The sequence below is a fragment of the Lonchura striata genome, chromosome 3 (assembly GCF_050655825.1).
Source record: "Lonchura striata isolate lonStrDom1 chromosome 3, ASM5065582v1, whole genome shotgun sequence".
Lineage (NCBI taxonomy): Eukaryota > Metazoa > Chordata > Aves > Passeriformes > Estrildidae > Lonchura > Lonchura striata.
Genome location: NC_140705.1, coordinates 36,261,318 through 36,285,648, shown reverse-complemented (window position 1 = coordinate 36,285,648; position 24,331 = coordinate 36,261,318). Strand labels below are relative to the sequence as shown.

General features: G+C 43.1%; 1 protein-coding gene and 1 long non-coding RNA gene across 3 annotated transcripts in view; one reads left to right on the top strand and one right to left on the bottom strand.

Annotated features, from left to right (window-relative positions):
* LOC110479169 (gamma-aminobutyric acid receptor subunit rho-2) overlaps positions 1–16,126 on the top strand; it is a 34,033-nt gene extending 17,907 nt beyond the window's left edge. For both annotated transcript variants that reach the window (XM_021546248.4, XM_085576443.1), the window contains exons 4-9: positions 2,275–2,498; positions 5,757–5,839; positions 7,107–7,247; positions 7,477–7,629; positions 8,259–8,455; positions 12,399–16,126. In XM_021546248.4, coding sequence (XP_021401923.1) covers positions 2,275–2,498; positions 5,757–5,839; positions 7,107–7,247; positions 7,477–7,629; positions 8,259–8,455; positions 12,399–12,707 — 1,107 coding nt within the window. In that variant the 3' untranslated portion in view covers positions 12,708–16,126. The remainder of the gene's footprint in view (positions 1–2,274; positions 2,499–5,756; positions 5,840–7,106; positions 7,248–7,476; positions 7,630–8,258; positions 8,456–12,398) is intronic.
* Positions 1–24,331, bottom strand: part of LOC146767860 (uncharacterized) — a 65,514-nt gene that overhangs the window by 16,195 nt on the left and 24,988 nt on the right. The window contains exon 4 of the long non-coding RNA XR_014954237.1: positions 18,377–18,664. This is a non-coding gene — a long non-coding RNA (uncharacterized LOC146767860). The remainder of the gene's footprint in view (positions 1–18,376; positions 18,665–24,331) is intronic.

The following is a 24,331-nucleotide window of genomic DNA, read 5'->3' as shown; positions in this document are numbered from 1 at the left end:
CTTTTGAATCTTGCCATGAAAAAGCCTCCTTAAGTTGGATTTTATGCTTAGAAGCTGTTGTCAGCTGCCACTTTGTGTTGGCATCATTTGGTGCACCATGTTGGCCATTGGAGAGAGAGGAGAGTTGGCCATTGCAGAGGCCACTGTGCTGGCTGTTTGGAGAGAGAAAGGGACTGAAGGTGAAAATGAGAAGCTCCAGTCTGGTAGGACAGGGAGAGGGGTGGCCTGGACAGCAGTGAGTTCCCTCCTGGGCTGTGCCTTCAGACAGTCTCTTCCCCCTCCTCCACAGTGGCTGTAAGCAATGCTGAGGGTGCCTGGCTGATGGTCCCTGTTCCCCTGTGCTCTGATCATGCAGCTGCCCAGAGGCATTTTGCAGCCACAGCCTCAGGCTGCCTGGCTGTCCTGGTTTTGGCTGGGATAGAGCTAATTTTCTTCTTAGTAGCTGGTACAATGCTGGGTTTGGATTTAGTATGAGAATGACACAAATAACACAGTGTTTTAGTTGTGGCTCAGCAGTGCTTACCTTGAGTCAAGGACTTTTCAGTGTCTCCTGCTCTGCCAGTGAGGAGGGGCACAAGAAGTCAGGAGGGAGCATGGCCAGGACAGCTGACCCAAACTGGCCAAAGGGATGTGCCATACCACAGGACATCATGCCAGGAGCTGGCTGGGAGGGGCCAATTGCTGCTGGAGGATGTGCTGGGCATCTGTCAGCAGCTATGTTGTGCATCACTTGTTTTTCTGGAGTTTTGCCCCTCTATCTCTTTTCATCTTCCTTTTCATTACTCTTTTTGTTACTATTTATTTCAATTGTAAAACTGTTTTTATCTCAACCCAGCTTCTTTTAAGTCTACTTCCCATCAGATTGGCTGGAGGTGGTGGGAGAGAGGAGTGGGCAAGTGTCTGTGTTGTACTGAGCTGCTGGCTGGAGTTAAACCATGAGAATGGTCCTCCTCTCCTGGAGCCCCATGTCCCTCTATCTCATGTCATGGCCAGGCAACCGGCAACCCTGAATAGCCAGGCTCTTCTTTACTCCTTTTTTGACTTCTACCATAGCTTGCACTGATTCCTAAGAAAGCAGAAATTTTGCCTCTTCCTTGATTCACTTTTTCCCAGCTTTAGTCAAACTGAGGAGCTTGATGTCCAGCCCCTGAGGCTGACTCTTCTAGCTGGGCCATAACCTAAGCTCTGCCAGTGGCAGTAGTTGCTGGAAGTGTTTCTCTGGGACTGTAGATATAAGGGGAAGGTGCCCAGTGTCCAGTAAGGAACAGGAGCTCACAGCATCCCTAGGATGAGCAGTGAGGGAGCCTGGGACCAGTCTGATAAGGTGGGGTCCTGCAGGTGGGTGAGCAGAAGTGTCCCCTGGCCAGTCTCTGCCATGGTCAGAGAGGTCTGGCCAGCTCTGTACTGTGCTGGGCAGCAAGGTGAGGGCTGGCACCAGAGCCTTCTCTGACAAATCAATGAAAAACCTACTGCCAATGCGTGGCTGTTGTGAGACAGCCCTTTGAAGCAGAGAGTCAGAGTAATTGATTGTCACCAAACTGATTGGCTGTGGTGTGAGAAAGTGGTTGCTCGGGAGAAACCCTGGCCTGTGTTGCTGCCTGCTCAGACTTAGCAACTGCAGCTCCCATAATCACTTGCTTAATTGGGAGTATAAAGAAAATAAGTCTATTTGATCTCTCAACATGAGAGTAGATTCAGCTCTAAAAGCAGCAACTGTCAGGTTGGGATCAACAAACAGATGTTTTCCTTAATGTCACTGAAGTTCCTGCCCCATCAACAAGCCTGAAAGGGAACTGTATTTACACACTTACATGGTAGGAAACACAGTTCCATCACTTGGTTGCTGTTTGTAACAATTTAGTCCTTTTGGGGATAAATTTCTTAGTGTTTAGCATGACCATTAAGCTAACTTTCAGTTTTTCCTCTTGAAGATCCTATTGCTTCCATAGTCCTGTAAGATAATTTTGCCAGAATTGAAGAATCATTTCTGTAGGGCGTTGCTTCTCTTGGGGCATATTTATATCCCATTTGGGACCAAACATTACTAGGTACTATAATAAATTCTTTAGTTGGATATGCTTTATTTTGGCTGAAATTATTTTGTCAGGAAAATCTACTGACACAGAGGATTGACCTAGGAAAGAATCAGGAGTTGAGAGTGGAGAGATGTCATCTATCTGGTGGGAGTGAGTTTTTCTTCTGGTGTGTCCTAGTTGTAAAGTGCAGCACTGACAGACCTCTCTTCCTTTTCTGGTTCTCTTCCCTTTTTTTAAGGATTTCACTATGACCTTGTACTTAAGGCACTACTGGAAGGATGAGCGTCTCTCATTTCCCAGCACCAACAACAAGAGCATGACCTTTGATGGCAGGCTGGTGAAGAAGATCTGGGTCCCTGATGTCTTCTTCGTGCATTCCAAGAGGTCCTTCATTCATGATACCACCACGGACAACATCATGCTGCGAGTGTTCCCCGACGGGCACGTCCTCTACAGCATGAGGTAACGGAGCAGCCCTGCTTCCCCCGAGCATCCCCTGGGGCTTTGCTGCCACTTTGGCTCTAGACTTGACTTTGGTACTGCCAATCCTGCTACTCCCACTGCTGATGCAGAGCCCTGTTTCCGGAATATCCACTACAAAATGCTTTGCAGGAAACTCGGAGAGCCCATGTTGAGGGCAGTAACAGGATAATCTCCTCCTGAGGGAAGCATGCCCCCAACTCTTTGCAGTCAGTGGAGGGCTTAGTCAAACAAGAATGTTCATCCCAGGGTCAGTGTGTGATTAAACTGGAAGCTGCTGATACACCAGATGGTGACCTCTATAATTATCCTATTTTTCTTTCTTGTTTGTCTAGAATTTTTTTTTCAGTTGTGGTGCTTTCCTGTTGATGTAAATGTTTAAGTTTATTGAAGCTGAAATGGCAGTATTAAAAACATCTTGGTTTTCTAGAAGATTTGTTGGCTGGAAGAATCCTGAGGGGTGTCTGTCAGGACCTGCAGGGTTATCCATCCTGCGGGTGTACATGGATCGTGAGTGCGGGTTTGCAGGATTCTGTAATACACAAGGATATGGAGGCTTAATCCTCTAAACTTCTCTACCTTTTTACAGATTATTAAAAATACCACAAAAATCACCACTAGCAAGCAATCTACCACAAAATCACCACTGGCAACTATACCTGTGATTAATAAAGTGACTGCATATCCACATCACCCTATTGCAAATTACTATCAGCAATCAATAATTTAGCATCTATCAATCACGTGGCAACAGGCAATAACTAACCAGGGTATTTAAAATGGTGAAGCATCCACAATATACCCTCAGGTACACTTAGGACAGGTTGCTTGTGTGGGTGCACAGTACTGGTATCAAGTGATACCGATCCCAATCATCCAATGAATGGGTGGGCAAACTGAAACAAAGTGGGATCAGAGAGAGACAGCAGTGTCTCATTTCAGAGATGCTCTGAGTCACAGTGAGTGGAGTCAGCCAAGAGTCCTTGGTGGGTGTCCAAGAGCTGGTAGAAAGTTCATGCACCAAATTCAACCTTCTAAGGAACAGAAAAGTATGCGCAGCAGGGAAAGGTCTCAGAGGAAGGCTTCACCTTGGGTAAAAATTATATCCTCCTTATATCCAGAGATAAGAGGGTGTAGGATGCCACCACATTGAATAGGCAATAGATGCTAGTAATTTTTGTTTTTCACCTGTAACAGCCAATAGATAATGATGTTTTCTGTTCTCTCAGACCCTTTTTTATTTTCAAGATAATTTCCTACCTTTTCTTACAATAAAATGCCTGTTAAAGCACTTTTTTTTTGTCAGTTATTTATGGTGTTTCAGGATGTCTCCTGTTTCTAGGTACCCTATCTGCATGTCAAAGAGGCCAGCTGTGCTTCTCAAGGATTTGTCTTGTTCCCAGGCTGGCAAGCCTTTCTCTGTCCATATTTTTTATCAGACAGTTTTTTGCTCAGTAGTTTCCCCTTCTAACCAGCCCACCTTTATGGCTGCTCACATCAGCATCCCAGCAGATTTAATTTCCTTCAGAAGAATGAAAAGAGAAGTGGAGAAAAACACACTGCTAGAGGAGAAAAGCTCAAGAGCCCAAAAAAATGGATATTTCCTCAGGACAGAAAACATGCTCTGAGTGTACAGTGATTTTTGAATATTTTGTAGCAAAGGATTTCTGTTCTAGGATCTTTCTGGAACTTATTCCTTTCAGCTATGGTAAAATGATTTTCAAAATCTTGGAAAGGTTTTCTATTAAATTTATTTCTGTGACCAGCTGAGGAGGTGATGTGGCTATTTAATGTTACCCACAAGAGAGAAGCCTGTGAGTTAACCACAGCCGATTGCACAATTGTTAAATGGATAATTTGATATGTAAAATCCAAGGAGAAAAAAAATCTCCATGGCATTTGGGCCTGGTGGTGTTTAGAACACTCAGAACAATATCCAGCTGAAAAAGCATGGGTGTCCACTGGTGCTGGGAATGCCCTCAGATATCTTGAGATGTTTGAATGGGATTGGCAGTGGACTGGGGGGTATTTCATTCCTGTTTAGGGCCTTGGGTCTTCAAAGCCACCTGGACACTGCACTCTAATTGAGGAATATCATATTGATGAGCTGAGTTTCTGTTCTGGCCCTGACTAACAAATTGTTACTGACCACACAGGCTGTGCCACAGTTCAGGTGATGCTGGAGAAAGAAAACAACACACTTTAATGAGACTGAGTTATACAATGCTGAAATGCTACACACAGTTAGGGGAGGTCATTGTTGCAGGATACCTTCTGGAGCATATCCCCAAAACATTCTTTAAATTTTGCTCAAATGGCAAAATTTTGCTCTAGTTCATAGTCAAAATGAACAGCATGTGCCTTTCAGGGATGATGAGTGTGTAGGTCAGGGTAGGATTTGGATCACAATCCCTGGAACAGAGGAGAAGTCCTTTATCAACATCTGCAATGCATCTAGAAAATGGTCACAACCAACGTAAGTCAGCCTCTGAAACGATGAGTCACAGCTCATTTGCCCCTCCTAAATCGGGAGCTCCACTGCAAATCCATCTGCAAGAGAAAGTTCACTGACCCACTGGAAAATTTCTTATGTAATGTTGTGCACAACTGGACTAGTTTAGAAACTGGAGCTGTGATTCTGTAGCTTTTTAGCTAAGACAAAAACTTAACAGAAGCAAATTTCACTTGCTGAAAACCAGCTGCACTCATTTTACATCCCCTGCCCCAGAAATACACCCCCTCAGATTAAAAGGGTTTATTGGGAGCTGTATGAAACTGCTTTTGCCTTAATAATATATGTACTGAAGGAATTTTGTGGTTTACAATAAGGATGGTCATATTCCTCAGGCTTGGGTCATTCTGGGAGTGACTATGGAGGGAACTGGGCAATGAGGAAAATGTGGAAACCTTAATTAAACTGCACATAAGGGAATATTCAACTGTAAATAGTGAAGCTACTTTGCATTGTAGTCTTGTAGGAAAACAGTTGGATAAAAAACACAGTGGAAATACCTGTACTGACATTAGTATAAGAGTAACATCCAGGATAGTGTTTTTGTTCCTTGATATTGAAATTACATTTTTGGAGTTTCTGTGTATAATCCATCTAGCTTGAATATGGAGAATTTGTAGGCATTTTCCTGTGGATTTTTTTGCAAACATCATGCAATATTTGTGGCTTAAAATCTGCAGAATAATTATCTGTGATAAAATTCAGCTTTTCTCATTTTTAATTTCTAGGGTCACAGTGACAGCAATGTGCAACATGGACTTCAGCCACTTCCCCCTGGACTCTCAGACATGTTCTCTGGAGCTGGAAAGCTGTATGTTGTATCCGTGTTTCTAGCTAGATGTTCTCCATGGCTGGCTGCACAAACATTTCACTGGACATGTTTCAAAATACTGTCTATTTTAGAGCCTGAAAAAATAGTTCATCAGAGTTACTAGGAGTCCTGTTGACTCAGCAGTATTGTGTATCTAGTCTTTGTGCTGCAAGACGAGAATTTGCAAGGGAAACATCCTATGACATAATCCTGATCCTGTAAACATTGTGATCTGGGCTCAGCTTTGGTGGAGAAAGTAATGTGAACAGTAGGATTTTTTGGTAGACTTTCTCCAGTGTATGGTAAGCCTAATATCTGGTTGTTTTGATGTCCTCCCAGCTATTTAACTGAATGTTCCTCTGCAAAAAACCAGAATTAGAATCAGAGGATAGTTTTCACTGACCTTGAGGTCAGCTGCTCCAATACTCTGCTGAGAGCAGGGAGGTCTTCATAAGTTGCTTGGGCCTGTGTCCATTTGGACAAAGAATTATCTTTTGAGCAAGATAATTCAGGCTCCACAACTTTTCTCTACAACACGCTCAAATATTTGACAGCTCTGATCCTGAAAATGTTTTCTTTTTTCCTGCTTGGGAACAGTACTTTTCTGGACCTACAGCCTTTGCCTCTTGTCCTTCCATTCTCCATTTGTCAAAGCATCTGGGAAAAGGCTGCTGCCACCTTCTCCATGAGGGTCAGCAGTGCAGCAGCTGGACCCCACCACAGGCTGCTCTTCTCCCAGCTGAACAAACCCTGTTCCCCAGCCTCTTGTCCCTAAGCCATGTGCTCCTGTCCCTGATGATCTTGATAACCCTTTTCTCATTTCCCATTCCTGTTACTTAGTGAACAAATTCTCTGTGTTTTTCATTTATAATTTTAACGTATTTCTGGGCTTTTGCTTCTCACCTATCCCTTTTGCTTTTATCATTCTAAGATAGTTTGAAGTGTCCGTGCTTCCTCCTTCCTCTAAATTAAGGTGTTTTACCCATGATTATTTCCTGAGCTATCATCTATTTTTAGTCTGTGATGTTCAGAAGAGTACCATTCTAACTGTCATTTCAATGTGAAGTAAAAAGAGGATTTGTTTTCTTGAATCTTGAATCATGATTTTTGTTGTTGTCACAGTATATTATATGACAAGATCTTTTGAACTCCTTTGTTGTTGGCAAACTTACTTGTGGCATTAGTTCATGCCAAAGACTGGATGTATTAACTTTTATTGAACCTCTAAGCTAAAGTCACATAACATTGTATTTCTTCTTTCCCTAAGATGCTTACACTGATGAAGATCTGATGCTGTATTGGAAAAATGGGAATGAATCTCTGAAAACTGATGAAAAAATTTCTTTGTCTCAGTTTTTGATACAAAAATTCCACACCACATCAAGACTGGCTTTCTACAGTAGCACAGGTATTGACCTTTTCTGATGTCATACTATTGCTAAACCTAATGCTGTGTTAATTGCTTTGAGGGGGTTCTTGGGATTATGTCACTGAAGTGTAGCCTTCACAACCTGTTTGAAAACTCAGTTTCTTGGTTTAGTAGTCTTAGAAATAAAAGAACCAAAGAAAGATCTTGTCTCCTTGTACCTGCTGTCCAAGCTGTTCTCACTTCTCCTGGCTTTCCTCCTCTCTCAAAGGTTGGTACAATCGCCTCTATATAAATTTCACGTTACGCCGACACATCTTTTTCTTCCTGCTCCAAACCTACTTCCCTGCCACTCTCATGGTCATGTTGTCCTGGGTGTCCTTCTGGATTGACCGACGAGCAGTTCCTGCCAGAGTCTCTTTGGGTGAGAACAACTGCAACAAGCCATGGCTGTGTGAAAAGCTTTGAACGTGAAGGTTTTGGCAGGAAAGGGAACTAACTGTTCATTTTGATGGTTGAAGATACTGTGCAAGCAAACGGTGGTTTTATTTGATGATTAATATAATGTATAACTTGCACTTTGTTCTAAGTCCTTCATCATTTAGCAGTCTTCCTCACTTTTATGTAGCTCAAGACAGAAAATTGTGTGGTCTTTAAAAATGAAGTTGTAACACAGAATGGTACAGCTAGGAAACAGGAGTCCTTGTCACCACTGGTCTTAGCAGACCTGATCTTAGGATTAGGTGTGTAAAAATATGTTTTAACAGCCTTGTGTTTAAACCCTGGAGTTTAAGGAGGGAATTAAATGCTGTTTGTTAAATGCAAAATGTTGGCTGCTCCATTGCTTCTTAAAACTCACCTCATCATAAGCACAAAACTGTAGGCAGGGGAATAATTCTGCATTAGCAGAAGAGCTACTTTGCACACATGGTAAAGATGTTCAAAATGAACATCTTTCAGACCATCATGTGGGCCATAATTTCTGTTTTTCTAGGAAAAAACCCTTATGGAATGTATCAGTCAATAGCATTTCTTTCTCTTGGTTCTTTACAGGGATAACCACCGTGCTGACCATGTCCACGATCATCACTGGGGTGAACGCCTCCATGCCTCGTGTTTCCTACATCAAAGCAGTGGACATTTACCTGTGGGTCAGTTTTGTGTTTGTCTTCCTCTCGGTGTTGGAATACGCAGCTGTGAATTACCTGACAACGGTGCAAGAGAGGAAGGAGAGGAAACTGCGGGAGAGGGTGAGAAACACTTTTGCCATCCACTTATTTCCTTTTTTTCCCCTTACAGATGATCTGTCTTTATATTGACTGTCTGTTAATGGGAAAACATTGACAACCATGTGTGTAATTGGGTCTGTTTAGACCACTCCACCTCAGGCTGAATTGCTAATACAGAAAAACAGGATTTGATCTTATGGATCTTCATAGAAACATCAGAGAAGAGAGTGTGATCTGAACTGGGAAAGAGTGCAACCTGGAAATGAGAGGGAATGGCAAGGGGGGAAAATATAAAGCCTGATGCGTCACTGCAACTGCCACGATTCTTGTTTAGTAAGCTAAAGGTGTTATTTGGTGCAAATTATTAGTTTCCTCCCTCTGGAAGCTGGATTTAATGGATGTAATAGTGGAGGTGTTTCCCATCACCAAACACAAACAGCAGTCAGTAAGTTTATGCTTGTACTTCTTAATGTGCTATAAAAGGTCTTATCCTGCATCCCTGGAGCGTTTCAAGACCTGATACATCCTGATCATCTTGGCTCTGCTACAAGCAGGACATAGGACTAGAGATTCCCTGAAGTCCTTCCCAGCCTGAGATATTTTATAGACTTCTAGGCCCTTCTTTGTGATTAAACAAAGCACCATTGTCTTTTGAACACTAAAGCTTAGAAGCAATTTTTTTCAGTTACCATACACCCAGAATATCACCATGTTTTACAGTTTCTTTCTTTCCAGTAGGAACTCACATTAGCCTACTGGTAACCTACTGTCTTTGACTCCTGGAGAAATTTGTATAATCTTGTTGGAAATGCCAATGCAGACATCATCTTTCATACAATTTAAGCATGCTGTTATTTCCCTCTATGAGCTACTCTTTTAGTTTTGCATGTCCTTATCTTTCCCTTCCTTTTCTCCCTATTACTTTCTTGAAGAACAGCACAAACCCCATAACAGCCCAGCACCTTTCTCAGTTGGCATACTGTAAAAAAATGTAATTAGATACTTTAAAAAAAAAACAAACTGGATAAATTTGCCAGACTTCTGTGATGAAATTTTACCTTTCTTAAAGGCCTTCTCAACAGCATTATGATTCTGGAAAGCTGCTTTGACAGTGTCTGAGTATCTTAATTTCTGCCCCTCCTAGCCTGCACCTGGGGCCCAGCAGTTCTCTGCAATACAAGGTTGAGATGCTCTGTACAAGCACAGTGACTCCAGTGTATCTGACTTTCTGCACGTGAGCAGTGGTCTGTGACATTTTCGCCAGCCCTGCTCAGGCATCCCATGTCCAAAGAATATGGCATCTTGGCAGGGCATGGGAAATAACAAGAAATATCCTTGCTAAGTTTGACTTGCCTAGAACAAACCTGCATTTTTTTTTAAGATGAAAACTCTTCCCTGTTTTTAACTGTACTGGAGGGATTAAATGAACTTAAGAGGGTTTGTTAATTTTCTGCTAAGTTTTTTGGATTTTTTTTTTTTTTGTCACATCCAGTGATGGCGTAGCTTGTTATTTATATAATAAATCTGCCCTTTATTGAGTCTTGTATGTTGCTATCTTCAGCAAATTCCTTTTTACTGCAGAAGGGAAAATATAGTACCCAGTCTTCAATGTGTGACAGTATTATTCTTCAGTAGGGAAAATGGGAACAGAGATAATAAATACCATTATTTGAGGAAGAAGCTCTTGAAGAAGCAGAAGAGGCATTTCTCACAGTAGATGCAGATGTTATCAGCCAGAGCTGCTCCCAATGAAAGACCCCAAAAGTTCTAGTATGAACATGTAAGGCTGCCCAGAAGAGAGCTCTATGTTATGTCTACATTAAGAAATTAAATGTGGCAGAGACAAAGACATGCGGTATCTAAAACAAAACCTTCTCTTCCTTAAGATCACAGGAGCTGCTGTGAAATGCCCATGGCAAAAGGTCTGTGGCCCCATGCTTATTCCCAGCCCATACCTGGGAACTTCTCAGTGTTCACTGGGCTGAGAGAGGCCAGAGACCTCTCTGACACTTTGATAGTAAATCAGCTGCATTCCCATGTCCAAAGAGGCTCTTTGGCAGTTTTTGAATTATTATTGTAGACATAAGCTAAAAGTCCTGCAGGGTGAAATTACATAGTGCACCCCTGCATGTACATGCCTATGTGAGGATGAGTGTAATTTTAGGTTCTGTGGAGGTGGGTTTCTAGCACGTCAGGCTCTCTTGTCCATAGAGGTGGCTGTCATCACATGTACATGAAGCCATGGGAACTCTAATTTGACCTGGGGTTGACAGTAAATCTGCAGAATTGCTTTCTCTGCTGAGTCCTGCAGCAATTAGCTTGTTATTGTAACTGCTGTGCTTCACACGCAGCCATCATCTCCTGGACCTGTCAGTTCATGATGAAGAGTGTGATGTGAAATTCTCCTCTGTGGTTTTTTTCATGGTTTGGTATTATTCTGGTTTAGGCTGGCAACCTAGTTAGAGTTAGTTTCATTTCAGTAGTGGTACAGTATAGTGTTTTGAATTCAGTGTGAGAATAATATTGTTGCTAAATTGTTTTTATCCTGAGTTTATGTGTCTCATGCTCTGCCAGTGAGGAGGTAAACTAAAAATGTTGGGAGGGAACATGACCAGGACAGGTGACCCAAATGAGCCAAAGCAATATTCCACACCATAGAACACATTTCAATTATTCAACTATTCTTATCTCAATCTACAAGTTTTACATTTGATTCTTTTCCATAACCCTCTGGAGTTCAGGCGGGAAGGTGGGTTGAGTGAGTGACTGCATGATGCTTATTTGTCAGCTGGGGTTAAATCACAGCAGTCCTTTTTGGGGAGCTGCACTCTGGTTTTGTTCTCTTGGTTTGGTTTTGTTAGTTTTGGGGTGTGGGTTTTTCAAAGTGTGCCTGCTTAGAATAAAATGTCTTAAAACCCACTTGATATTCAGTTGTACTCATGCAGTGCTCAAAAAAAGTAAAGTAAGAAGGCTACTAACTTGTCATGTTTTTCTGAACACAACCTGCCGATATGCTGATATAACCTTTTGATTATGCCAAGAACACAGAAAATAATCCTTAAGTTTATTTTAAGGTTTTCAATAAGCAATGTGATCTGTTGTTTAAATAATTTGAAGGAAAAGCCTTGACTGCATTTGTTTTAGCTGAACATATCTTTGAAAGCAAGTTCTTGGAAAACCCACACATCGAAGTTGGTGGAGTATTATTGGGTAAGGAAATTGGTAGGAAATCAGAGACGGGAATTCCTAGCAGAAAGGACATTTTGGAGACATTTGGACATTTACATTGTATGCAAATACATAATCCATATTGCTGGGACAGGAAAACTGAAGGTTTTGAATGATCAAAGACTACATTTCCTATTTAAAATTCTATCTCTATGCATTGGCATGTTGTAGGATGCATGCTGGTGCTTCTGAAATCAATACAAATTTTGCTATTAGCTTCAAAAGAGCTGGGATTTAACATTATGCTTTTAGCTGGTCCTCTGCTTGGTTTAAAATCAGATTTATGAAGAAAGCATGTGTATCTGTAAACCCAGAACTTGGCCTTTTTCTTCCCATAACATGTACTGGATAAGCCATTTCCAGAGATTAAACTGCATCTTGCCCATGAATATTTATAAAGACAAAGAATAAATAATAAGGAATCTCAAGACAGTGAGGCTGAACAACAGCTACCTAAGAAGACCTTTTGCTTAGATTATATGTCTACTAAAGCACTTCATAATCTTTTCTGAAGCTGTTTGTCCAAGCAGTATAGATAAACCCTGTTTCTTCCTTTTGAAAACAAGCAAAAAAAAAAAAAAAAAAAAAGACCTTTTTGTTCAAAGAGAAACTTAAAATATCTCAATCAAAATTTTGACCTCAACTATTTACAAGCTGTCTGTTAATAGAAAGGCATCATTTCAGTTGCTTACATGTTTTTCCAATATTCAGCTATGTTTCTTGTTTATGTTCCTAGTTTTCGTGTTCATGTGGAATACCTCACTCGAAAACTATGATGCTGGATGGAAACTACAGTGAATCTGATGCCAACAGCCTGGCAGGATATACCAGAAACCAGATGGTACCAGAAGAGGAGAAACCAGAAAAGACGGTTGTGCATCTAGCTATGAGCAATGAATCCAATTCATCAAGGAAGAGAGGCCTGAAGGGCCATGTGGGCTTGCGCATCATCCAGAATACCCATGCAATTGATAAATATTCAAGGTTAATATTCCCAGGCACCTATATATTTTTTAATTTGATATATTGGTCTGTATTTAGCTAAGCATGCTGGCACTTCTGAATCAGAAGATGTCTACAAAACACTTTAGTTGGTACTTTTTTTTTTTTTTTGTCTTAGCTGGAAACAATGCTAGCAACCTGATTATTGTATTGCTTCTTTGAAGTGTAAATGGGAGGACAAAGCCCCCAGGAGGCAATTCCATGTGCAGGCCTCATGGAGGAACTTGCTGTGCTGGTTGGTTTCCAGCCCACCCCCTTGCTCCCATGTGCTTTATGACACATGCCATCTCTCATACTTGAAAATACACGTCCACCATACAGCCAAAAGGTGCTGGATGCTCTTTTGGGGCTGGCCATATGGATGGTACCTGTTGTGCAATGGACAACCAAAGACAGTGTTCATGTGAGCTGTAAGGAATAAATAAATAAATAAATAAATAAATACATGCAACTTGTGTGGGGAAGTCTGGACAGCGCTTCTCCTGTAAGGAAACTGAATGAACACTTTACTTCTGAGAAAATGCTTTTGATCTTTCTTTGGCACATAAACATAATTTTTTCCATTGTTTTGTGAAGAACACCTCCTTTAAGGGTAGAGATTCTGCTTTCTGTCTGGATAGGACCTTCATCAGTACCATTAGGACAGCTGGCTGGCCAGGATGAGCTGGGCTGGTTACAAAGCACAGGTGGTATGATTGAGTCAGCCGGGTTTTTTCTAGATTACAAACTGCAGCCCACAGACAAACTGTATATCCCAATGTGCCTCTCCCAGTCAACACAATGCCCTTCTGTTCAGGCATTTGGGATCAAAAGGGATACATGTCTGCCAGAACCTCTCTGCAGAAACAGAGGCATATCAGAGATTAAGTGGCCAAGGATAATACTGTGGGTCTAAGGTCGATGTAAGTCCTTTGAAGCTGCTACACAGCATTGTAACATGCTTATGTGCTTGGCAGTTCTTTTCCTGTCCTATGATATCTCCCTTTCCTTTGCTAACAACACTGACAGCAAACCCCAAATGTAGAAACACGATAGCAACAAGACAGCAATGCTCAGGTTTGTCTGCTCCTTATTTTAAGAAAACACCATGACTTTTTGGCTGTTGTGGAGATTATGTACATCAAAACACTTATTTACCAAGCTGAAGCTGAGCAGTGGGGGCAGAGCTTGATGTGTTAAGAGCCAGGACTGAGGTTAGAATAAAGAAAAAGGAAACAAAAATACTGATGTAACCATAATTATTTGTCAGCACATGAAATTTTCTGCTTACATAGCAGGGATTCTTACATCCTAAATCTCAGGGGATGTAGAAAGTAGCAGAAAAATGTCAACTCTTGCCTGTCAACAATACCCAGGTTTTCCCTTGTGCCTCAAATATTACTGCCTAAGTCAAGCTGATGATGGCACCAATTTAGTGGAAAGAATATTGATGAGAAAAGCTAAAATTAACAACTATATTCCCCTTTAATCAGCCATGTTAATAACTGACATGAATGGAGTTCTGTCTGGTCATAAAAGCAAGAAACCACAGCCCTGAAATTGCTGGCAAGAAGAGGAAGGACAGTGTCTGAGGGGCAGGATTGCCTAGCCTGCCACTTGTCTCCTGAGCCAACAGGAGAGTGCATTTACCACTCATTGCCCATGGACCTGAAACCTGGATACTTCTCACATTGACAGGTGGAGATCACTACAAGACACAAAAAATATTAAATAAATAGACCACTCTTCTTTTGAGAGGATAAAGCCTGGGCATAACAGTGCATTCTTCATCATTAGCAGTTTTAAGTGTAAAACAGGAGCCAATGTCCCAGGTGGCAGTAGGACAGTTGCAACAAAGGGACCTTTGCTGGGGAAAAGCAGCAGAACCGCACCATGAAGCCACCAGAGAGTCCAGGGAGTGAGAAACTTGGTTCCTGTGCCCCCCCTGTTTTGCTGGTTTTTCAGCATTACCCATAGCACGTGCCATTTAACCTTGCAGTGCCTCAGCTCCTCCATCTAGGAAGTGAGGAGTGCTAGGATTCACCTACCTTGTAAGGTGCTGAGGGGCTCAGCAGGCTTGGATAGCATGTGTGTGGGGCATGCCTATGATTTCTGAGCAGGTCACCCAGTGGGAATCCAATTTTACCAGTGAGTTCTTCAAATGCATCCTCTGAATCAGTCCAGCTGGAAAAAAGCAGGCATCTCTCCTGTCTTATGATGCTATTACAACTCCCCTGCATTACAATGATATTAAACCAGGGATAAGTGCAGACAAACAGCCCAAAAGTGAGCGCTGTCAATAAATAATGCCTCCTGGCATACAAAACCCAGGAGGTTCTAGTGCTTTACTTTGCCATTTCTTTTTACTATGCCTCCTGTTCCCTTAGAAGTTATGTAATGGCAAAGATGTCCTTTAGGTCCTATCTTCTTCATCCTAGCATTCCATAGTTCTAATGTCTAATAGGCATCTTTTGGAGATTTTTTGTTATTTTATCTGCATGTGTACATAACTGATGGAAATTGATGTCTGCTTTTGTCAGCCTATAAAACCATCAAGAGGGTGTTTTTCCACTAAAGCGAAAAAAATCCCTCCTCTATCTTAGGCATTACTTAAACTCCTTATTAACTGAATCAGCAAATTAAAAGTATAGATGCAAATAAAGCCAAGCCTTCTCCTTCAGTCAGCATTATGAATTGTATTCTTCTGTTTATTCAGAGGAGACTGGCTAGGCATGAAGTTAGAACAAATATTTGAAGTGTGGTATTGGTAATGTATTTCACCTTTGATTTCTCTTTGATTAAAAGGGACTCTGTGAGCATTGTCTAACTTCCAGTTGCCAGGTCCCAAAACCAGTGTTTTGAGAGAGAGTGCCTGAAGCTGGGCTCTGAATGCTGTTTGATGGATGCAACCCAATTCTCTGAAGCACTGAGCAGATGGACAATGACCCTACTGAAGGAGAGGATTTTCAGAAGTCACAGGAGATTTGGGCAAATTTAGGTCACTGATGAAAATGCCTTCTCTGGACAACTTGGTCCAATTGCAAATATTGGCTCTTCTCATTCTAGGTCTGGCTCCATTGTAATTTTACTTCTAACCAAATCATGTCTTTGAGAAAAAAGTAACTATATAGATATATGCACATATGTATAATGTGTGTGCAAGCATAATGTATAACAAAGGAAGACACTGGGATGTGCACCTATGTTCAATAGTGTCCATATGTGAAATTGTAATATATAGTATGTAAATTACCATTTATTATGCCCAGAAAACTTACTATGTTGAATGGAAAAAAGGCTCTTATTGTCAGTCAGGGGCCAAGAAATGAGCCAAGAAATACAGGTTCTCTTACATTATTTTTCTGAAAAAGGAGGTGTTGAGAAGATACAAGCACTGCTGATGCTAAACTTGTGCAGTGGGCACAATCCACTGTGCTGATTGCTGTAATCAAACATAAAAAATAAAATAACAGATTGAAAGGATGGGAAAGAGTCAATTTCATGGTGTGAACTTTAAAATGTGATTTTAATTCTGTTTGGAAATCTGTTGCCTGTAATCTGATACCCAGGGGCAAAGGATTTGAATAAACACCTCCTTTGTAATTGATTTCAAGTAAGAAACATTTCAAAAGGTGGGAGAACTGTAGTGGAAGCATGCGACTACTTTGAAGTATGCAAAGCTCTTTGGGAAAAGGGAGCTGTTAATCACGGTTATAAGCTGTGGAGACCTTTTGTGAAAACTGCAACTCACAACTGAAGAAAGTTTAATAATTGCTTTACAGTTAATGGCATATTTTCAAAAGAGCAAGTGGCAGGTATGTATCTCAATCTCCATCTGACTACAAATGAGAACTTCTCATTTAATTTCTGCTTTGTGCCTTTGAAAACATTGTCTCCACACTTCCCAATGGAAGATAAAACTGCTCTGAGGTCCCAGTTGCCAGATCTCAGCTATTATCCCTAATGCAGACTTATGGAACTAAAATAAATGTGCACGGGTGAAGCTGATGCTTGAACCACTGAATAATGGTTATTGTCTTTCAAATTTCCACAGTGGAGAGATTACAGCAAGGTACAGCCTAACTAAGTGAGATACTGCCCTGCTGAAATGTAAAAGAGCGGAAAATTTATTTAAAAACCACAAGAATTTAGCACTATTAAAATTAAAATGTAATCCAGTCTCACATTAAGCTGATTAATTGCTTTGCACAAATGACATTTGAAATAATGTATCAGGGTCATTACTTTCCTGGTCAGAGGAATTATCATTTCAGATGAAGAGAGAAGGGAAATTGCGCACAAGCACGGAAGAGGCACCGCTCCTGGCATCCAGCTCTTGTGGAAGGACAGGAGAGACTGCCAGGGTGAGCAGGGCCTGCTGTGGAGGCAAGGCTGAGGGGAACCAAGGTACTCAGGGAATCACACATCACATGTGGCACTCCTTGATTTGGGCATGAGAAGATTATCCTCTACCAGAAGGGGTGGGATCCCCAGCAGCTGCAAGGCAGTCGTGAGAGGTGGTGCAGTGCAGGTGGTGTAGCCATTCTGGCCAGAGGTTTGGGCTCAGTTCTGGCCATGTGCATCATCAGCTGCTCCTTGGTCAGGGTCCATGTGCCCATGGCAGCCACGGGAAAAGTCCCCTCCATACCAGGACAGAGAGACCCAAATATGCCCAGCTCCTGGTGGGCTCTTGGCTCATCCTGCAGCACTGAAGAGATGGGGACTGCATGGCATGGAATGTGTGCCCAGCCTTCTCTTTGCAAGGCAGACAAGGATCAGGACAGTCCTGCACTGCCCACTCTCCAGAGCAAACTGGCAAAGCCCTCAGCAGATAATTTGACACGTGATTTTTAATATTTCCTCCCTTCAAGAAAATGTTGAAGACTCCTTTTGGCCAGTTGTCCAAATTGAACTTCTTTCACAAGTCTTTTAGGGATCTCTGAGGGTGTGTACGTGCACTTGCAACCATAGAAATTAGCTTAGGAAAACTGCCTGGCAACTCAACCCGTGCAAAATGCATATAAATGATGTGGAAAAAAAGAAGGAAAGATTTTACTGCTCTACTTGTCTTGCAGATTTATAGAAGAAAATTGTGTGTTTAGCTTAGAGGGAATTCAGAGCGGGAAATGAAAGTACAAGTTAATTGTAATGACAGTTTGAATGACTTGAACAAATATATTTTGGGAAACGGGACAGAACATTAGAGCTGTAAAACTCTCTAGCCTCCTGGCTCTTTCCATTTTATCTCGATTTTTAATAGGGTCCAAATTAATTTCAACCATGAAATTTTAAACCTTTATTATTAAGGTGCATAATGACCATATATTTATTTTGTACAGAAGGGAGGAGACCTTCAGTGCTCTGCACAAATTGTAATTGCAGCAGCCTCCAAGTGAAAATGCTAATCATCTTGCATCTAGAGTTTCAGGAGAGCTGCCATTCCACAAAACAGGAAAGTCAGAGTTATTTACCTGTTGGGCAGGGACACAAGATGCTCTCCAAGGACCTGCACAGGAGAAAGATCCTATCATTTGCACCGGATAGAGGCCTTGACATTTAACACCTATTGCTGGGTACTCAGGTGTGTTGGTGGGGGGGACTTTGTAAGGCTCTCTGAAGAGCAAAGAAAAGGAAACTCCTGCTTGGCCAGACCTGGAGGCACTAACCACCTAGGTGGTCATCACCCTGACCACAGCCCCCATCCATGATGGCACCATGGATGCAAACACTCACCCTGGGGAAGGTGACAAGGGACGTTTCCTCAGGGCTTGGTCCAAGTCCTGTGCCTCTGTGAGATATTTTCTTCATGGGGTCAGTGTCCCCTTGCCCCAAAGGTCTCTGAGGTGCTCCCAGGGTGGTGCAATGAAAGAAGTTTCTCTTATTCTGAGGCTGAGGTTGGGCTCTCTCTGTGTTCCATCCATGAGGGAGGTTGCAGCTCAGTCTGAAAAGGTGGTGTCTGTTTGCAGGATCTTCCTGTCAGATTCCTGCTGCCTCAGACCTTTCCTTCATCACAGTGGTGACCTAGGAGAGGAAGAGGAGAAGGAGCTCTTGCTTCTAAGATCTCCTTTGTTTTGCAGAAGGGGTGGTGTATGACACAGAAAGCAAATGAAAGGATGGAAATGGGAAAATCCTGCTGATTACCTGGGATCAAATGATCTGTCCCAGGTTCTTGGGCACTGTGTGCCATAAATGAGAGAGAAGATGCAATTCAATTTTGAACTTAGCTCCTAAATGGAAATGGTACTTGCTGAGCTGCCATGAGCCGTCACCACCGCTCACACAGAGTGAGGCTGGGGCAGGAGTTCTGTGTATGTGGTTCTATACCTCATTAACCTCTTCAGGAATGCCTGGAGCTGTCTGGTGGTGATGGTACCCCGCAGTGATGCTGCCCATCAGCTTCCTTTTACCCATGCTCAGTCTCCCACAGAAGGGCTCTCCCCTTCCCTTCCCCACCCTCCTGCAGATGCAGCTATGCAGTGCTTAGCAGGACATGGCTTTCTTTAAAAAGAAACAAAAGTAGGGAAAGAGGCAAGAAGAAAAAAAAGTCCTCTCCTCCAAATGAAAGTATTTTTGTGTCTGTGTCAAAGGCAGTATTTTGCAAAGCCATTAGCTACTCCTTGGTTCTCCAGCTTTTCTTTAATCACAGCTGTAACGTTTATGCTTTCTCTTCCTCAGTTCTCTGGCAGCTGACGTAAATATTACAGAATGTCAGTATTCTTCCCACGTTTCAGCTGGTGACAAAAGCCATAAAAATAAGTGACTAACAGCTCCAGTGCAAAACCTTTGTGCTGGTGCTCTGCCAAGGGAAGGGACCATTGAGGCTGCTTCATAAATCCAAACTCTGTAAGGTTTCCTTACTATGTGAATCCAGTTAGTTGAAGCAATTTAATTGGGAAGAGGTAAAAAAGCCTTGTAAAAATAACAAAAATTAACATTTGTTTACTCAGAAAGGACTCAGAAAGAAGTCCTAGCCTTACTTTCACTTCAGGTCTCAATTAAGTCTGTGTAGATGCACAACACACAATGGTGAGAGGAGTCATGGCCTGGCCTGATGGTGGGTGTAGATCCAGAACACAGCCCACAGAAGACAACCAGTGCACCCAGGACTGGAGCAGCCACCCAGGGTGAACCTTAAACCCAGAGTTTCACTCCTCAATCACTCTAACCCATGCTGCTAAACTGCCACCTAAACTATAAAATGCTTGCAGTTGCTTCCAGGCACATCCATTTCCAAGCTAGAGGCTGCCCCAAAGCTTCATAGCCGGTCCAAGGCATATGTCTGGGTCCTGGCTCAGCCTGTATGGGGCAGAATGCCTCGATGTTAATATCTCATGAGCCTCTAGGCTTAGCACTGTGGTGTTAAACTGTCCCTGGTGTCACTTCTCAGCTGCCTCCCTGAACCTGGAGGTCCCTCACCACCCCAAGCACCACACCCATCTCCCATGTCAGCCTCCCCACCTTCTGCTGTCAGTAGAGCAGCTCATGGAGCCAAAGACTTCACATGCACTTGCTGCCAAACAGGCACCCCTACAACTGACAGGAGATCAGGAGTCACCCAGAAACAGGCTGGAGAGAGAAAGAGGTGGAAAAATGCTTGTCCATGATCAGGAAGAGCAAGGAGGGTGAAGCTGCTGAGCTGGGCTCCCTGAGTGCTTGGGTGGAGCACGCACACTTGGCACCAGGGCTCAGTGTGTGCCAGGTCTCAGGCACAGCACAGAGAGGCTCAACACACCTCCAGCACTGAAACCTTTCTGGCCAGGCAATGATAGTCCTGGGGCATGTCCCCACCACCAAGACAAGGCTGCTCTGCCAAGTGCTGCCACAACAGTCAGGCCAAAGTGGGCTGGGGGGTGACCAGGCAGCTGAGGCTCCTGTGCCTGAAGGCACCATTGGCCACATTTAAACCATTTCTGGCAAGTGCTTGTGCACAGTGCTCTTAAAACCTGCAATGCCACAGCCTCTCCAGGGAGCTTCTACCAGTGGTTAACCAGCCTGAAAATTAGGAAGCATTCACTGGTAGCCCAGCTGAATCTCCCTTGCTGGGTCAGTTAAGCCTGTGGGTATGAAGTAAAGTTTATGTACAGTTTATGTACCTAAATTTGTGCAGATACATCTCATGTTTCCCCTGGTCTTCACTACCCTGGACTAAGTGACCTCCACTTTGTCTGAGATCTTCATCAGAGTTTCCCAGTTTGTTTACAGAAAAATCTCACAACAGCCTTACTTCAATCACAGAATGGTTTGGGTTGGAAGGGACCTTAAAGACCATCTTGTTCCAACTCCCCTGCCATGGGCAGGACATTTTCCACTCGATCAGGTCACTCAAAGCCCCATCCAACCTGGCCTTGAACATCTACAGGGTTGGGGCATCCACAGCTTCTCTGGGCAACCTGTTCCAGTGCCTCACCACTCTTACAGTAAAGAATTTTTTCCTAATGTCTAATCTAAACCTACCAACTATCCATTTAAAACTGGTTCCCCTTGTCCTATTGCTATCAAGCTATACAAGCCCTGATTGCATCCACCATTTCCTTCTCCAGAAGTGGCATGATTTGACATTGGAATTTGATTTTTTTCTTTGTTGTTTTTTTGTGTATATGTTTTTCATCTCTTTCATTAAATGTTTCATTATACTGCAGAGAGGTGATAACTCTTTCTTGAACAACAGTCCTGGCTTTTCCATAACACCTGTTAAGATTATCTGGTAGCCCAGAAGTCACTCATTTTGCACATCTAAAAAAATGCAACCTGGCAGAATAAACCAATGACGTGACCAGCAATGAACTCATTCATTCCGTAAATGATTAGAAGGGCTTTTCCATGACTACAGCATTGCTGCAAACGTTGGTTCCTGGCATGGAGGCAAATAATGCCCCCAGATATAATCCAAAGCAAGACTTTATACAGACAGGTCCCTTTTATCAGCTGGCCTGCTGGTGAGCTGAGGTTATGCCCTGCAGCCAGGCAGTGGGCAGGCAGGAGGATGGCTGAGGCCCTGCCCTGCCCTGCCCGGCTGCCCTTGCTCCCCTGCACCAGCACATGCGTGGGCAGACAGGAGGAAAGCTGGGCCACGTGAATGCCTGGGATATGGATAAGTGCATTTTCATATTACATCTAATGTAATAAGTCAGTTAAATGCCCCTAGTCCAGAAAGGGCAGCATGTTAATAAATGGTCGTTACCAGCAGCTGACAGTTGGTTAGCACAGATTAATTCTTAATGAAGAAAAAAACTCTTTATGTAATGTAATGCTTCTGGCTGGGGATCAAGGGTTGCAATCATCCACCCACAGCAGACCTTTAAATCCGGCTTTGTTCCTCTGTGGGAAAAATAGACAAAAAAACCCAAACCCTGCTATTTTTTAAAGGTTATGATTCAGAGAGCGTCACTCAGATTCTAATTCCAGGAGCGCTGAGCTTGTTCCCTAAAGAGTACAATATGTTACACCATGGCCTGCTGATGCAGATGTGGCAGAGGAGGTGGTGTGAGGCAGGAGAAGGGCGCTGTGTGGACCCTGTGCCCCAGGGATGTAGAAGATGGCCTTGTGGGCACAGCAGGGCTTTCACATCTGGGGGGATGATACTGAGCCCCTGACCTCAGCCATGGGGTTTTGGGGCTGTCCGATGGGTGTTTGTGTCAAAGGACCCTGGAAGGTGCACAGAGCAGGGGTGCAGCTGTACCAGGCTGAGAGATGGGCTGTGAAAAGCAGGAGGTCAAAGGCAGCTTAAGCAGCAGGGGCTTTGGCAGGGGACTGTGCAGCTGCCCACATCCAGGCAGCCGATGCTGTGGTGGATGTGCACACAGAGACTTTCACCCTCGCAGCCATCAGGAGGCTCCCGGGACCTTTATTTCCACTTGCAAGGAAGCAAGGCATTCCACTGACTCACTGGTTTTCCTCTCCCTCCCTTAAGGTGTTCCCTGAGATGAGGCCTTAGGTGCTGGCTCCCGGGCTACTCCGCAGGTGTCACCTCCTCTTCAGGCTGTGCCAGTGTCACCCTTGCAGAGGGAACTTGCAGAGATGCTTGCACCCACCCCAGCAGAGGGTCTGAGATATTCTGCCAAAGTCATGGACCAAAAGCTCAACTCACTGAAAAGCTAAATCCCCTGGAGTACCAATAAACCGTATCAATAATTGCCAGTTAAAAAGCAAGATCACTATCATTTACCCTGTGACCTAAGGATATGGATACAATAAAACTGCTTCACATGCAGAAAGGTAATTTGTACTTGTGAGGTCTGTTTTTTTACTACATCTAGTTTTATTCATTATCTGATAAGAATCTTCCTACTAATTTGCTGATGTTCTGAAGAATTTTACAATGTCTTAAAGCAAGAATTATTCCATTTTACTTGAGCATCTTCTCTTTTACAGAACTCTGACTAACACAAAATAAATGTGCATAAAGCAGGAGAAGCTCCACAGCTTGTGACACATGAACAGGAGAAGGCAAGGGAGACCTGTGTCTCCTGAACAGCAGGGATGCTCAGCAGGTAAAATGGGATCTCTCAGATCCTGGGGTTTTCTTTCATCTCTCTTCTGTTTCACCTTGCATTTCTGCAGTGATGCCAAGCTGCAGAAAGCAGATTAAATCTGTGAGAAGTGAGAGAACAAAGTTCTATGCAGGCAAAGGACTTCAAACAGGAGAAAGGCTGGTGGCAGAGACACCGTCATAGGCAGAGACTTCAAAAGAGGCAAAGCAGGTGATTGAATTTGTAGCTGAGCAACGTGGCCAGAGTGAGGTAGGTGTGAGCAAGGCTGAACTCTGCAGATTTCTTGTTAAACGGCTCCTTAGAGATTTTGCCATTTATGTACTGTCATGTTGAGGGGGACCTGGAAGAGCCCTGTTCTCATGTCTGGGAGTGTGATGCTGCCCCGAGGCCATCTCCCCAGCTCCCGAGGAGGGGAGGACAGGGACATCACCACTGAGGGACTGTACTTCCAACACAACAGCCCGGCCAGCAGCACCCCCAAACTGCTCTGCAGCTTAAGCTACACACTGTGGCAGATGACAGGGGTGCAAAGAAACACCATGGGGCTGCTCCCAGGGAATACATGTCCAGAAGTCCCTAACAACCCAAGGTCTGTCAGCTGACAGTACCTGGGTGTGCAAAGGAGGTTTCCCAGCAGGTTGCCATGCAAGCAATGCAGGTTGGGTATTAATGTGAGCAGATAAAGTGGTCAACAGCCCCTCTCTGAGCCTTTTTCACAGCCTTTTTTTGCTGTTTTTTACCAGCAAAGTCCCTGAGCAGCTTGATGCTTCTCAGCACAAAGAAAAATCCAACTGCATTTTACTCATGGAAAACTCTGTATATGCCTATAATGGAAATTACAGGCCATATTTATAGCCAAGAGAAAATTTGTGACACCAACATAAAGTGAGCGATGAGATGAAAACATCAAATTACTGACATCAGAGATGAAACAGCTCCATTAGATCATCTTAATCATCTCTAAAAAATGCTGAATGTTTTCTAATACTTTTTCTGGGCTATGAAATAAGTTACTCTTAAAGGGATGCCAGTCTGAAGACAGTTAATGGCTTTTTTGGCTCTGGCACACTACGATGTCTTTAATGTCAAATGGAGAGATAAGCTCTCATAAGGTGCTACAGAAACCATGTTCAAAAAGCATGTACAGATTAATAACAACCTACAGCACTAGAAAAAGAAAAAACAAACAAACAAACAA